General features: G+C 30.5%; 1 protein-coding gene and 1 non-coding gene across 2 annotated transcripts in view; both read right to left on the reverse strand.

The window, feature by feature from the left end:
- Positions 1 to 17,579, reverse strand: part of Smp_127420 (unnamed protein product) — a gene marked incomplete at both ends in the record, with an annotated part of 47,792 nt that overhangs the window by 12,853 nt on the left and 17,360 nt on the right. The window contains 3 exons of the mRNA XM_018792027.1: positions 3,217 to 3,430; positions 5,346 to 5,443; positions 7,672 to 7,711. Of these exons, the coding sequence (XP_018644929.1) occupies positions 3,217 to 3,430; positions 5,346 to 5,443; positions 7,672 to 7,711 (352 nt within the window). The remainder of the gene's footprint in view (positions 1 to 3,216; positions 3,431 to 5,345; positions 5,444 to 7,671; positions 7,712 to 17,579) is intronic.
- Smp_tRNA_01272_Gln_TTG.1.1 lies at positions 9,985 to 10,050 on the reverse strand. Its single transcript has one exon. It is a non-coding gene (tRNA).

Genomic DNA, 17,579 nt, shown 5'->3' on the forward strand with positions numbered 1-17,579 from the left:
CTGAAGGAACAAATGGCGTATGAATCAATCGTTGGTCACCGGCTACCATGGGACTGTATCTCCTCACGATGCTCCACTGTCTTGTGGATTAGACCTTTAGGTCGAAGGCTCCGGGTGTGGCCCCCACCTGTTTTGGTTTGGGCACCCGGGCAGTATCAGAGCCCTCACACAAATCAAATGAGATTTGTGCGGCGCATATATATCCCCTTTGTACCAATATTTATGTATTTAAATAATAATAATAATCATAACTAGTTTATTTGGATACAGGTAAGAAACTTGAATGTGTTTTTTTATTTTTGCAAACGAAATGATCTGTTTTGTATTTTCCGATGAATGAAGAATAAAACAAGATTGTTTTTACTGATGTCTCGTTATTCAATACTAATAACCTAATCAAAGTAATAATATATTAGGATTTACAAAAATCTGAGTTTTGTAGATTGGTAACTACATTGTTTATAACTTTTGTTCTGAATCATCGAGTGAATGAATTAGTAAAGATAATAGACACGTATAGACTGTCTGATTCATTTAACAGTTAATATATCTGAAAATTATTTTATGATTGGATTTGCCTAAATTTATCTACATACATTCTATGGATACATTTTTAGGCTTTATTAGTTGGTAAATGCAATTTTTAAGATTACAACATTTCTGATTCACTATTTCACTACTGTTTCTACCATAAACAAATATATAGGAGAATATACAAAACTCAGTGATAAAATAGTTTCAAAATTGTTATGATCAACGAAGTGTTTGGAATCTGAATTAGTTTTCTCTTACAAACACTAAATTGAATAAAAATATGATATCAGAAGGGGTTTTGTGGAGATTTTAGTAATTTATAGAGCTGAGGAGTCCCATAATAGGATGAAACGGCCGTCCAGTGCTTCCAGGTTTTCCATGGTGGTCTAGCTTCAATTGACTCATGATCTCAACTCTATAAAAAATATGATATACTAGACAAAATAGTTTTGGGATGATATATAATAGCAGAAGTATTATCAGTTTTGGCTGATTCGATCCAAATTCACTTATAAACATATCTCTGAAATTTTGTCTTTATTTCTAAATATTATCTGGAGTGAGTTTTAAATCCTTTTTCCATGTGCAAACAAAATCTTATTTTTTTAATTTGAGTTTTAACTTGATGATCATTTTAAGGAAATTCATAGAGAACTCAGTAGCTGAGTGGATAACGCGATGGCGTTTGAAGCGAAAGGTACTGGATTCGAGTCCCAGAGTGAATATCAACTCTGAGATGCAGGTTCATCCAGCTGACGAGTCCCAAATAGGACGAAACGCGCGTCCTGGATTCCACTGCTAGCCACTATCCATCTTTGCTTATAAATTGATGATAGTTTATTTTAACTACAAAAGCATTATCAATGAAGGAAAACTGAACATTTGTTTCATAATTTCAATGAGATCTTATAAAAATGCAAAATATCATCTAGTGAGATGTTAAATTTGGAACCTTCGATTCTCGTGGTGAGTGCGTCAATGGTTATAACAGTTAGCTAATATCCACTGCATTACAGTTCTGATTTTCATCCATTTCCACTTGTTTATATTAGCCTATTTCAGTCTACCCTAGAATACCATTTAAAATCTGGAAGCATCGAACAGCCGTTTCCACACAGTACGGGGCTTCTCAGCAGTGCCCACTTACAATCCCATACTCGGGATAAAACTCAGGACTTTTGGTGTAAATACACAAACTCTTAAGCTCTACACCATTGATCTGGTATCCAATGGTGTTAAAGTCCAACTTCAAATAATTCACGATATTTTGCGATCATGCCACATTGTTTTTGTTGAGTGACTGCCTCACACTCGACACAGTTGGACCCTACTAGTTACAACTTTAAATCAGAATTCCGAGAATTCCCTCTCAAAGCTATTACCTAGTGAATACATGATAATTATCATTGATGGGTTCATAATTTTAGTGAAACTCATAAGTTTCCACAATTTGACACTGACAAATAACATTATAGTTTAAGAACTGGGGTTACACCCCAACTATACCAAGTATCAAGAACGAATACTGAAAAAGCACTTGTTTTTTTCAGGCTGCAATATGTAAATATTTTATTGTTGAAATGACATATTTAATGCTATATGTATATAGATTCATAAAGTCATTTATAGCATAATATGCATAAGAAGAATGACTTTGAAATCACGTTTATCACATGTAGATATAACATGCGATTTAGTTCTACAATAATCCTTTATGAACTGATAAATATTTCCTTACAAATATGACCTTCGATATAGATAAACAAATATGTTTTCAAAACTAATTGTTTATAAAAACGGTTAGATAGTGATTATTAACATACGGTTTAAAATAAAATACCTTTAACTACTGAACTGAAAATATATTATTTATAAACGGTAGATCTAGAAGAATATTAGCAAGGTTCCAGCAAAAAATACATTGCGTTAAACACAATGGTTCTCCAGTAAGTTTTATAATCGTAATTGTAAAGTAGATGGCATCTGAGAGTTATTTTACTTCAAGTTCAAAGTTAACAGTAGTATGCACAATTAGTTCTTTTAAAAATGAGAAAAGGTTAACATCATAAGACCTAAATCATTTAATTCACGTTAACTGATAACCGCTAAAGAACTTTAAGATCTTTTGTTATCCAGTAAATCACGCTGGGCAATAAATGATACAGAAAGTTAAAACTAGGGCTGGACAGCATCAATCGATCCCTTATTTACAATGGTAGCATTTGCTTTATATATATATATATATATATATATATATATATATATATATATATATATATACGTTCATTCTTTTATTAACTATTTCTGACAAACATTTTAACATATATTTGTGGCGCATGCTACTTATATATCCAGACATAAGTAGTCTGTAACATTAACCAAACTTTTGATAGCTGGAAGCGTAAAGCTAAGAAAATGGAGTTGAAGGAAATAGAAAGCAATAGTAAATTGAAAGAAAGAGACAGAATGAAAAGGACAATCAATGGAAGATTTACAAACGAAGTATTTAAATTATGGTTCTCATATTTTACCAAGATATTTATCAATTTTGTATGAAATAATAAATTGGTTCTTCCCACTTGAGATCTCGTTAACTACATGTTGACGTCAGTAATCAGTCTAACAGATTTCCATTTTACTCAAGATTATTAAAAAATTGATATTTCCTAGATATAAATTTACCTTTCCATTTTTGTATTGTTATTTGATCCACATCATCAATTTGTATATTTTTCAATTCAGCAATATTCGATGGTACAGTTTGATTCCAACAGTAGCTTAACATTTGTACAAAATCAGTTACAGTAAGCATTGAAATAAAATTTTGATTTTTTGAGTTCCATACTGGAGCAGCGCGTATACCATTGTAAATAAGTGCCTTAAATGCTTTACCTATCTGATAAACAAAGCGATAAATAAAAAGAAAATAAAATTATGGATAAATTTTAAAAGTACAGTTTATTTATTTGCTGGTTATTGATAACGTGATTGATTACTAAAAACTGTTTCTATCAAAATTTGACAAAACCATGAAATTTTGATAGAACAATGAAGAGATAGAATTTATTTGAAAATGAGATGCCTTGATAGGTATATTTTTGAAAAGATTGTTAAAAATGTATGATGCAGATCTACTCTGTCTCATCATTGCCCTTATAAAATTTGTAACACAGACTAATGACTTTGAATGCACTTGGAAGCTACTAAATAGCATATTGCTCGCAACAACACTCGAAGGTCAGAGAATTGATTTGCCTCATGGTTGAGAAGGCCCATTTCTGAGGTGTTTCATCTTAGGACTACATACATGACTAATGTTTACTAATTTGTAAAGTACGCCAGCTGATGTCAGTTACGAATCACGGTGGGTTTTATTTGTACAAGAATCCCACAAAAGTAACTCATTGGACTGTTTGTTGTTGGTGAAGTATAACCGTAATAAATAAAAATATTTACTATGAATTAGTGTTGTATGGAACAGTTTAAGTTCTTTGGAAAGTTCACCAACAGTAAATAGCAAATAGAAGAAAATCAAGTCAGATACCAACATTACCGTTATAATCTATGTGCTGTTCTAGGTTAGGTGATTCAGTCTCTTTCTAACCCAAGCATGGACCTTTAAAATGTTATATATTTTCGCAGTATCACTTTTTTTTTACCTTATTGTTTTCTCTAATTTCTTTAAAATATGTATTGTTTTTAGTGTATGTACTGGAAAATCGATTATTGGCTTCTGCTCGTTAGTTCACTATCTTACTACAAATAAGTATTTGGTTTAATACTTGTCATCCTGAGAAAAATACAAACAGATTAGAGTTGTTACAGTATCAAAGGTTCATATTTACTTAGTTTATTCATTCATTTGTGTAAAAAATTACACTTATTCACTATGAGAATCAAATGCACCTGTTTGTTTGTTGTATTTAACTATCATACATAAAATGAGTGTTACATGATATATCCTATGATTTTATCACTGGGATATTTCAAAAGTATACTAGTTTAAATTTACGGATTCATGTATATTCAAACTTTCAAGTATAGCAACAACATTTTCTATTCTTTATGTTTAGTCCCTATCAGTCAATCAGTCACAACGTAGAACTTCGTACGTACGTACGTACATCAGTTCAAGTTGCCATACCACATTAACACAGAGATGCAGTTGTCGATTCAAATTCCATAGTGGTAGAACGTTGGAATTATTTCAATTTCAATCGCTCAGATTATTTCAAATATAATTTTCACACATTTAGTCAATTTTGTTAAAAATGTATTTACCACATTATTACTGTCTATTATTTCCGAGAAATATTAGTTTTTGTTTTTCTGAATGTTAATAATTATTAATTAAGTAAATGATATTACTTTTATATACAATTTTAGGAAAGTTACTTTCCATTCATTTAATAGGAATAATATATTTATAAAATCTCAGAGAATGAATTTGAAGTAAATCCAACGTTTCGCCTGGCAATCTCGTCCAAGCTTTTTCAAGGAAATATTTCCTTGCCAAGCGAAAAGTTGGGTTTACTTCAAATTCATTCGCTGAGATTTTACAAATATATTATTCTTATTTAATGTCTTACATCAACTCGGCGCCCAAATACTATGAAACTATTCCCTCTAATTTAGACGAAAGTTCTTATACATTCATTTAATTGTTAGTTGTATATTAACATAATATAAACAAAAGTACTCATAACTACAAATTATATATGACTCTTATTAAACCTTTCACTTGCAATAATATAACGTAAATGTATCAATTACTATTTGTAAATAATAGATTATAGATAATAACAACTTACAGTTAATTGACTATCTAATAATATAAGTTTAGCACTATCTGGTATCAGATCATAACAAGGTGTATGCTGAAATAATATAGCATAAGTTTCTGATTCACCTATAAATAAAAGAAAATAGATAGAATGTTAAAAAAGGGGTTTATAACTGTAAGATAGTTTATTAATAAACAAGTTGAAATATTTTCCATCAAATAGAAATGATTAAACAATAATAGGCCCTGGGTTCGAATCTCGCGAGGCGAGGTCGTGGATGCGCGCTGCTGAGGAGTCCCACAATAGGATGAAACGGCCGTCCAGTGCTTCCAGGTTTTCCATGGTGGTCTAGCTTCAATTGACTCACGCTTTCAACTATGAAAATACTAAATCTCCACAAAACCCCGTCTGATAATATTAATAGAGAAATAAAACAAACCTAAAATTCATTGATATAATCAGAGTTAATCTGATGGTATTCAAATTAAAGAGGACATGAATAAAAAGATTATTTGCACATCTTCCTTCAGCTGTTCTTTACATACTTTATGATTATTTTAATTCTGTTGTTATTACAATTGCTTTCTGTTTCCTATCCTGTTCTCTTTAATTTAATCTTCTGCTGGCAGATATTCCACCTTCAGTTACTACTACATATTGACAAATTTCAATTTATGTTTAAAGATGGACATTTTCGAAAAGTTGATAGTGTTATCATTTCTACTTAATTTGGACAGCTTTCGGTTGTTGTTTACATATAAATATAAACTACCTCTAGGTCAGAATATATAACCTTTTAGTCTTGTTACAGGACCATCATTACTAAACAATTCTTTCATTAAAAGTCAATAATTTGGCATTTCTTTAGTTTAGAATAGAAAGTCCACATTAAATATTTCAACTAAATAATGGATAAAAAACAAAGTATATTCATTATTAAGGAATACTTAAGCTCATTCTACATAGTGATTTGTTTGAATCCTAAACCTTTTTTGGTTATAAAATAAATCTAAGATAGGGAAATTTCGGAAATTGTTAAAAGGCAACGTTTTTGGCAAATTAATCAAGTTCTGTGCTGAAACATTAAATTTTAACCCTATACTAATAATTACCAAGAGTACTAGTAAACTTTATTTTGGTAGATAAAAGTGATAGAGAAGTTAGAATCAATGATGTGTATTCATTGATAATAATGAAGCACCAGTAAGTTAGGTGATTAGTGAGAACAATTAAGAAAGTGAAATATAATCGATCTTCAATTACAACTATGATTGATGGTTAGCTTTTTAAACTGATACTGGATTCACAATTGATTGATCACTGGATAGTGATCAATATCACGTGTATCAAGTCCTTCTTAGTGCAGTTCAAACTCTATCGACCAAGTTGCAATGTGGCCACTGATCTAGGTGACTCGATATCTCGTTCACTATGTTGAGATGAGATAGTGATTGCAGATAGTCGACAGAAAACCCTGATTCTAGGTTTCGTGCTACTTGGCGCTCTTTAGCAAGGCGTACATATAATTTTGAGGGGACTGATGCTGTCTGACAGATTCAATCATATGTCACCCATCTTCACAGTTAGTGACGTTACTACTGAGCTACTTGGGCCTCGATTAACATTCTGCAGCAATGAGCTGTCTTTACAATTTTTTGATCAGAGAGTATCAATCCCGTGTTGATAGCAGACACATCTTGCCGTTGAGCGCCAAATAGCACTAAACCTAGGTTCAGGGTTTTTTGTCAACTACCTCCGACCACAATCTCATCTCAATACTGAATTCAACTTTGTTGTAAGACATTACGTTTTGTCAGAATAAGTATTATCGAACTAACTCCGAATAGCAATAGATTTTATTCGATTGTTTGTAGTAGATAATAAACATATTTTTGAACGAAACAAGAAGCTATATGACAGATGAATTTTACGTTGTATAAACTGAATATAAATGAGCAGTCTTAATCCGTTTCAAGCATTCATATGTATAAATACACTTAAGAATAAGTAACAGAAATTTTTGATATCTTGCTATGGTAGTATATAAATATAAATTTGAGCTTTTCATTTTATCCACTTTAAATGATAAAAACAAACAAACACTCAATTTTGTTTATACTGAAAGAAATTACATAAAAACCTTATAGATAAAATGAAACAAGTCAATGACTGAGATAATGATCACTTCATAATATTTGATTTCCTATTTGTTGATAAAATACTCATCGTGTAAATCAATCAGTCAGTCAGTTGACTGGATATTAAGAAAAAAAACTTTCAGATTCAAGAAAACAAAATTCAGAAATATCTTTTCTTTTGATGCATCTAATTTGCATAATCAATAATTTCTTACCCATTCCTGTTCCATGTGTTTCCATATATTGCTTAGCTGACTGTAAATTGTTGATTGTGTACGTTTGTTAGTATATCGAACCATGAATGTAAGTACATTTTTGCACAAACATAGTACCAATGAATTGGCAAACATATTTTGAATATCAAACATGTGAATAAAAGATTAAAAGGATTATGCATGTTAGAAAAGGGAATTATAATAGAATTTTATTTTAATACTATCATTAAACAAAGGATTTTTTTTAATTATAATCTAAAACCAATTTTTTAATATTGCTAAGAATAAGAACCAACCTTGTTTAGACAACCATTTGAAGAGTGAAATCATTGGACAACTGTTTAGTTCCCATATGCTGTTGCTATTATGTACTCATTGATGACTAACTTCGAGAGTGAATTTCCGAAGTTCCAGTTAGAAGCTTTCACCAGTGGGGTTTAGTTCTGTCGAGTGCAAGGCAGATACGAAATAGTCGTGTGATATCGTAAAAATTGACTGAAGTTAGACATCAACACTGTTGGATACTGGTTCAGCGTTTCAAAGGTTAGGCACTCACACGCCAGACCTATGGTCATGGGTTTGATCCCTTGTGGTAGGATCTTGGACACACTCTGTTGTGGAGTCTCATAATAGGACGAAACACAAGCCCAGTACTTTCTGGTTTCCAGTAGTTGTCTCACTGAGGTAGATCTATGATATCAACAGGATTTAATAACCTTCACAAACCCCATACTTTTAATGTTATAATGGAGGAAACATGAGTAAACTCAGTCAGTCAGTCACAACGTAGAACTTCGTACGTACGTACATCAGTTCGAGTTGCCATACCACATTAGCACAGAGATGAAGTTGTCGATTCAAATCCCATAGTGGTAGAAGTAGTAAGAGTATAAGCATTATGTGAAAGATTAGGGTTTGAAGATATTGTTGAAGAAGTATAATACAGTGAGGAAACTACGAAAACATAATTCACTTTTTCAGTCAGCTTACTTTTATTGATTGAATATCCGGTTTGTAACCCATCAATTTTAACCCATTAAGTATTTTAACTAATCTCCAACATAATTATTTCATCATAAGGTTCATTGAACAAATCTATGCGTATTATAGTATTTGTGTTATTGGATTGTAGTAAGGTACAATTTGTATCCCTGTTTGATAGATGAAATAACTAAAGTTTTAGACCATACCTAGTAATTCCTTTAGGTTTACAGTTACTTAATCATTATTTAAGGTTCTATTTATTCATTTAAATCATATAATATGTTTGCCATTATCTGGTAAAACCTAAAAGATTCGATTATTAACCATCTAGATATATAAATCAAGAAACTTAGCAGTCATATGACGGGTCGAGCTACTATTATGAAGAATAATAATCTAACGAAGTTAGGTATGAATAAAGTAAAATGTGAAGTAAGGATCTAATGATTAGGCCAAACTTAACAAAACTGTTAAATTATACAACCATATCTATATCAGGACAATAGTAGTTGGCATAGTGCAATGAATACTAAAGATAACTGAAATCTATTCGAAGTCAAGTTAAAACTGATTAACAATTTGTGATGAACAAAACATACAGTGATAAAAATTAATGTTTCACTGTATAACACGGCATCACTAGAGCAAATGTTTATCATTCATATACTTTGGAGTTCATTGTGAATTAAGTTTGTCTAATATTTTAAAAAAAAGTCGTAAGAAACCATTCAACTTTAAAATGTAGTTATCAAGAAGTACATAAAATGTTTCTTGATTCCTGATTGAATGAATCTGAATGAGTGATTATACTGTAATTTAATAAAGTAATTGGCCGTTATTTCACGTAAAATGATAATACATGACAATTGTATGTAGATAAGCTGCTTTTAACATGAACAATCAATTTTTTTCTTTTCTTAAGATTATTTCTAGTTGAAACAACTACTAAGAAAATAACGTAAATAAATGAATCTACGTTCTTGTCATAAAATTTTGTTCATCAGGATTAGCGAATTTGTTGCTATCAAAGACATCAGTTTATCACAGATAAACTATCATACATGTTGAAAATGAGTACACACTTACATTTAGACAATTGAGAAAAATCTGTTTATAATTCCATAAATTATAGACTTTAATACTTATATTATTGTTGAATTCAGATGCAAGGAGAATTACTGCTTAATGCTTGACATTTTAATTTTACCAAAAACTATCAAAAAAACATGGTAAGCAAAAATGGATAGTAGCTAGCAGTGGAATCCAGGACGCGCGTTTCGTCCTATTTGGGACTCGTCAGTTGGATGTTCCTGCATCTCAGAGTTGATGTTCACTCTGGGACTCGAACCCAGTACCATCGCTTCAAACGCCATCGCGTTATCCACTCGGCCACTGAGTCCTGATAGCCACTTGTTTGTGCAATGGGGTGAAGTTGAAATTCATTTAGTACTGTTTGTTTGAATTTTCCCATGCTTGTGAATTAAGGCTACATCGAGGCAATACGCACAGTATGCACATATGCCAATTAGAGACTGACCAGTTGCAGTCCTAAAACATCAATGGGAGGATTCAAACAAACAATACTAAGTGAATTTATAAAAAAAACAGATTAAATATTTATTACCGTCATGTTTATAAAATATAAAGTTTTAATTCCTACATGAAACGTACTCAGTAAATGAAAGTCATTTATTATTTTATTAGACACATCCTAAGACTTACTACCTCAACTGGACTTTATATCTTGCAACGAGCATTACTTTATAGTAACTGATATCATATCTACTGAAGTTATATATATATATATATATTTATGAGTATAACGTTGATTAATTTGACCAAAAGACGGAAGAATATCTTCCATATATAATTTATTTGTTTGCACAATGACTTACTCTATTGTATTTAATGTGATGATACATATCTGTTTTTAAGAATGAAAGAGCCAAGATATTTTATACAATAATACTGAGGTCGTTTATTTTACAAATTAACTAATACCATTTTATAGAATCATCTCAGTGGAACAGATATTATCAAGCATCAATATGTATTACTTCATATACAGAACAATCTTGATAATGCTGAGTAGAAAAGATATGTCAAAGTCCTTCTAAATACAGTATTTGTTTTATGGGTAATTAATAATATGTCAGTGATTACTAAACGTCAAAAATGTCAAATTTAATTTCTTTTTTGTTTCTTAATAAAAACGTAATTCAATCAACCACACCCCACTGATTCAAGATCTTGCTTAAATTTACATCAATACTACTTATCACTTTCTACATAGGTACAGAAGCCTTCAGAATGTTTAACATAGGCATGAATATAATGTTATTAAAATGTTCAAAAGAAATGAATGAAATCAATAAAAGTTAAATTCATACAATAATACGTTATCAATCATAATACTGTTAGTCTTGTATATATTTAACGTTCAAATAGTTCTTTTAAGTGTTACTTAATATCATCTCTCAAGTTTTCAAGAAAGCAAATACATTTTAGTTCTTTAAATTGTATAATAAGCTTTAAAATCATTTTCACACATCCAACAAGTGTTATAAATAATGCTTTTCTCATCAGAAATCCCTACTTTAGAACACGGTTGTTGTACTCTACATAATTCAGGTTAATAACTAATACAATACAAATGAAATAGTTGTCTTTCTTCAAGTTAATACATGAAGAAAAAGTGTTTCACGTAAAGAAATTGTACTGTTCACTAGTTTGATGTATCCAAGGTTAGTTAACTGGAGATAGGTACAAAATTATTCAAACTATTTGAATTTAAACTCACCTTATTCTTGAATAAATTGTTTACGTAAGGTGTTAAACATATACCTGGTTATATTGTTATATCCCGTGGAGATTTATGAATGGTAACTTTGAGAACTATTTATGGACCAATATAATATGTATATTTCCTATTGTATAATTGTTAAGTTACTGAACTATTCATATTCGCGTTTCCCTTATCATGAGTTTTATTTTGACCTATGAACTATTATTATACGATTTACCATTCTTGAGTTATCCCTAGTCCATTAATTACTATTCCCCTATTCACAGCCACATTTGGCCAAATTTTGTACAAATGTTATTTTCTATTTTATGGTACAATGTGGTCAGTTTGTTTGGTATATAAACCTAATATGTTTGAGATTGATGATTCCTATTGCAAAGGCTGTTATTGGTGTTCTGTACTTAACTGGCTGGGCTAGGCAGATAGCAGGACCGAGTAGTGCTCAAGACTGCTCATACGACTTTTGTGTATCATTAATCCGATCGATAAATTCAGTGATCTCTGGTTGGCGGGGATCATCACGTTCATATGATCAAACAGGGCACGTACGCACTCAACGATATAACAACTACCTAAGTTAGATTTGTTTTTTTTAAACCTTATCAAAGTAAATAATTTTAACCTAAGAATTATTCAATACTGTTTTACAATAGAATATTAATAATAAGGTTTTTAAGTAACTTCTTGTATTATAATTATTGAGTACAAAATTGAAAATAATTATAACCATCCTGAAATGATAAACTGTGTACATGATAGTATTAAAAAACGTAGCAAAGATGGTGATCAATATTTTTAGCCAAAAGGTAAATAGTTGAATATTTTTAACTATATAATGAATCCATTTGAAGGGATTTTGTTAGTAATAATAAATCTGTATTGTAGACTTTTAAAAAAAGTCGTCCGGCTTTGTGTTCTGTGTAAAATGCAAAAAAACTGTTTATATTTGTTTGTATGACCTTAAAAATCAGTATAAAATTAGTTCGAAATTAGGATTATTGCCTGTTTCATTTTATGCATTACATCGTTATTCTACATTTATTTCGTTTGAATAATTCTATGAAAGTGAAGAAAAAAACAGCTTGATAGAGTTAGCAGACATATTACAGAACTTAATCAATCCGATTCCGGACAGAGTATTTCAGAGTTTTTAAGTAAGAAAATTGCCATTATTTACATCATTATCAAGGAAAATTTGATTTTTCCCATGATGGATATGTAAAACTCAATTTTTACCCGTCCTAGTTGCAATATTTGCATCATGAGACAATTATCTCGATGATGCCATTTTTGCCAAGATTGTTTTTATTAAAAGGTTGATTGTGGCTAGCAGTAGAATCCAGAACATGAGAGCCGTCTTATTTGGAACTCATTAACTGGGTGTCCTTGGATCCCTGTGTTGATGTTCACTTTGGAACTAGAGCATAATAACTTTCTCTTCAAATGTCAACGCCCTACCCACCAAGCCATTAAGTTCGGATGGGTATAATGTTTACACCACTATTATTTAGGATTTGAGTTACTCTGCCGTTGTCCTTGAGAAGTCACTGTTAACTGTCATAGTCAACATATGTTGATCAAGTCCATGTTATTTCTATGTAACCATTCTATTAGAGTCCTAGTGTGAATATCACACTAGGAAGCATCCGGCTGACGAATCTAAAATAAACCAAAATGTGTTTCTTGGATTTCAATAATAACCATAATCTATCTATTCTAAAAACTACATAATAATGACTGACACAAATTATATTATATTATAGTGTTTTTTTAGTTTTGAGTATAAAATCTCTCGGATTTCCTACTCAATCACCAGTAAGTAAATAGTTTTTCATTAATTATTAATTTCAATGTATGTTCTGTTTTTGATTCACTAAACTAAACCGAATTTCGTAAACATATTACGGATAATGTATATCCCAGGTTTCTCTTAGATAAAAAAAACCTTCGAAACAAAGTGAAATCACTTCATTCTCTACCTCTTGTTTTAGTCACTTCATTATGATTGATATATTGTAAGCATTATGAATCTTGTTCAATAATATTGTGTACAATAAACCAAGATACGCCCACTTTTTAAATGATATCAGCAAATTATCCTTGTTATGCAAATGATGTATCAATTTTCTTTTACTACAAAGCTTATTTGTGAATTGTGAATACACAAAACTGTCCTGGTTTAAATGTAACCTCAAATGTAACACTCAAAATATACATTCATATTAACCAAATAATCTAGTTATAAAAAGTGAACGAGCAAGTCATAGTGTTCTAAATACAAAGTTAGGAGCTGGTGACACGTAAATATAAGCACATCCATATATATGCATCAGTAGCCCTAACATTTAGAGTATGGCTCACACCTAAGAACCAGGTGACTGAGTTGTTATATATATATATATATAGTAGTATTTTATCAGTGTAGAAGATGAAACAGTCTACTGAAAACATTAGGTTAAATCTAATTACAAGGTTGGAGAGTGAATAAAGATCTGAATTTGTTAATTTTCGTTGATAAGTACATACAAAAGAAGGCAACAGTGTTTTGTGTATATGGAATCATCAGTTACAGAAAGAACTGTTACACTGTAAACTATAAATAATTTGTACAAGAAAAGTACATTATTTTTATAAAACATTTTGATGGATAACAGCCAATTAGTGAAATTAAAGCATGGATTTATTTACAATATGTAAATGCAGTGGTTTAGTTTATACTTCTCAGTCACATTTAATTCATTTTTTTGTATTGAACAATGAATTTATAGCTGAAATGATTACTTTTATTGTTGTTCAGTAGATTTTTATTTGAAAAAGAAGCTGATGGTGTTGTTCAATATTATAATAAAATGTTTGTAATAAAACTATCCGGCTTGGAGAATAAAACATCAAATAGTTGGAAATTTTTGTTCAATATCTTGGTTTAGACGGCTTATATTCTGTATCAACTGTTCTAGACTAAATTGATGCAATATTGAACAAGACTATAAAGTGTCTATACATCTAGTGATATCCATTCAAAAGGACGACCATGAAAGAAGCTCATATTAATCAAGGTCAGAATTGAAAGGGGGAATAACATTTGTAATGGTGTGAAATTTGTTAAATTCACCCACTGTCCGTTTTCCTTACGAACAATCAAAGAAGTAGTTTCCTGAACGTCTAATGAAGAGTCTAACTTCAGCAAATACTGTGCTTCTTCGAATTTGATAACAGATTATTATTCTAATACCTTGGTGATGTTATCTCCTACGTCTATTTCAGACTAGTTAGCTCAATTTTAAACCCAGTAATATCACACAAATATCTTCTAAACGATTTTACTCTAAAGGCAGTTGCAGTTCATCACTTTAAACTTGAGCTATGTATATAAAAGCAACACGTCAAGCTGTTATCATATTCGAGTCATGCTCTACTGCTGTTTCTCACACATAGTCACTCTGTTATTGATACCTTATTTTAATTTTTTAATTTTTAGTCATTTGTTGTTATCATCTTTGTTTTAAATTTCTTCTTCATCTCTCTTCTACTCCTTAAGTGATCAATAATTTAAAGCAATTAGTCAGTTTGATCAATAATTGTTCACACATCTGCTTTTAACTTATTATTTTTTCTTTTACTTTCGATCATTACACAAACTTATTACGATTCGTGAAGTTGTGTATAACTCTACATATTTTTCGACATATTAAGAGGGGTAATAAGCGTAAGTAAGTTAGTAAGCAACACAAATATATTTAGAATTCTGATAACTTCTCAGCCTAAAAGAACTATTTAATACTACAATAAAATAGTCTCGGGAATATAATACCTGACTGAATATAATACATCAAAAGAGAGCATCCATAGGCGATAGCATCAATTTAATATAGATATAAATGTTAAATGCATCATAAAATTTTCGTGACACAGTTTAACATATTTAGATGAGTATATCCAAACCATGGGCCATTCCACGTAGATAGTCCAGTCCTTCACCACAAAGAGTAAATCGAATATATCTCACACCATTATAAGTGTTATTCCCCCTCTCAATCCTCACCATCATTAATATGCTCCTTTTTCATGTCCACAGTTTTGATAGTCATCCTTGGTAATGAGAACCCTCTTTCACTCGCTCATAACCAGTACTTCAATTAAGTAATAATTGTTTGACTAAATATACAATTCTAGATTAATTGGCATCATAAATATAGCCAACTAGAGTTGAAGCCAAAAATGTAATACTATACCAGTGAAAGTAATTAAAATGTCCTTGTCACAAAGCCAATAATAAGACAATTGTGTAAAATCATAATGTATTATCCGGCTTAGAGTTTGAACAAAATAAATTACTGTTTTTGTCACATAAATTATATCTTTTTAAGTGAATATTTATTACTGATAAAATTAGTAAGCCCGATAACTATTAATACTCACACGTATAACACTAGTGGTCATAGTAAGATTTTATCTCAGTTGCGATGGCTTATAAACTCAATTCTTTATTTTGCATCATAAATCCCTTAAATTTATAACTAATCATGTCTACTTTGTCGTCATCAGGTCATACTCATCAAATTGAAAACGGCTTTCAAAGAATTAAATTTACAAGAAAATGAACAGAAATACTGGCCACATGTTATCTTAATATATTTTCCGATGTGTTCCTTATTAATGTAATTAAATCTGGTGTTTTTATAGTAGCTGTATGCAAATTTTACTATAAAATTCAACATTTTCATCTAAGCACATTTTATATGTTACCAGTAAACATATTTTAAAACTATTCTGAGCTCTGTTAGTTGTTAGAATTCTTTACTCTTGATAACTAATTTGGGATTATTTCGTTCTAATAAATATGGGAGTGCTCCTGAGTTCTTAAAGCGAACCTGGCTGAAATACTATGGTAGTTACAGCGTATTTGCATTTCAGATGTATGGTGGTTATAAGGTCACTAAGATATTAGATTTGGAGTTGGAAACTAAGTAGAGTCTTAGTAGTGATCATGTGAACTTTGTTGGTTATGGACAGTGTGATATTATTAGTCTGCTGTTCAATCAGCTAAGAAGACTGATACATTAGTAAATTTGATATCAAAAGTAATATTCAGTAAAGTCAATGGAAGATACGTTTACAGTCCGTCCACTTAAAGGCAAGGATAACCTGGAATAATCGCAATCGAACGTGTAATATTGTATTCAGCCTGACTGTTAATCAATCGATGTAATGAACCTTTCTTAGATTAACCGATAAGATAATTATAGAATCACTTACAGCCATTTTATAATAAGAATATTTCTGGAGTATTCCTTTTATTGTTGTGATACAATAATTGTTTCGCTGGCTATTGTTTATTTACATAAATATTTCTTGAACGAAACTGATAACCGATACCAAGAGAAAAGTATTTTGTAAACAAATTTAAGATGATGGTCTCCTAAAACACAATTTAACTGTTATGTTAACGTATGGAAAACAACTTAAGTTTCGAACGTATTTCAGTCATTTAGCTACCGTAATGCTTAGGAGAAAAGAACTATAAAACACTATACCTTTTAAGAAAAAAACTATTATCTGTCCTAGTTATTCTATTGTTACCGCATAATATTAGTTTGTTTTTGTCAAGAGCAATATGAAAAGTTGTGTAAATCACTCATACATATATCAGTAATTATCATAAACTAAACTGTAAAAACATACATAATTTTAGGGATTCTTCGGACTAAAATAAATGGCACTATAATTGACAAGGTAAGAAAGATAAGTATATAACTATAAAAAAACAGTTTGTAACCAAGTCAAGAAAATTTAGTAGTGATTGATTCAATGATAATTTGATTGAGGTGTCCATTAAAATAAATAACATTTTATATTATTTTGGTATTCAATGCAATGAAAATGTTAATGACACTATCATATTTCTGATGAACCGATTGATTAGCCAAATGAGTAGCGACATCTCTGAGCGGATGGAGACCAACATGTTCATGTGTTTAGGAATGGATAACCTACTTTAGAGTTGGTAATAGCTGAACTTGAATAACATACATACCAATCACCAGATCTCATAAGAACTGACAAATTCATTAATCGATATGATATGTCAAGGTTTTGCTATTCAGTGAACCTCGATATT

The sequence above is a fragment of the Schistosoma mansoni genome, assembly GCF_000237925.1.
Source record: "Schistosoma mansoni, WGS project CABG00000000 data, chromosome 1 unplaced supercontig 0010, strain Puerto Rico, whole genome shotgun sequence".
Classification (NCBI taxonomy): domain Eukaryota; kingdom Metazoa; phylum Platyhelminthes; class Trematoda; order Strigeidida; family Schistosomatidae; genus Schistosoma; species Schistosoma mansoni.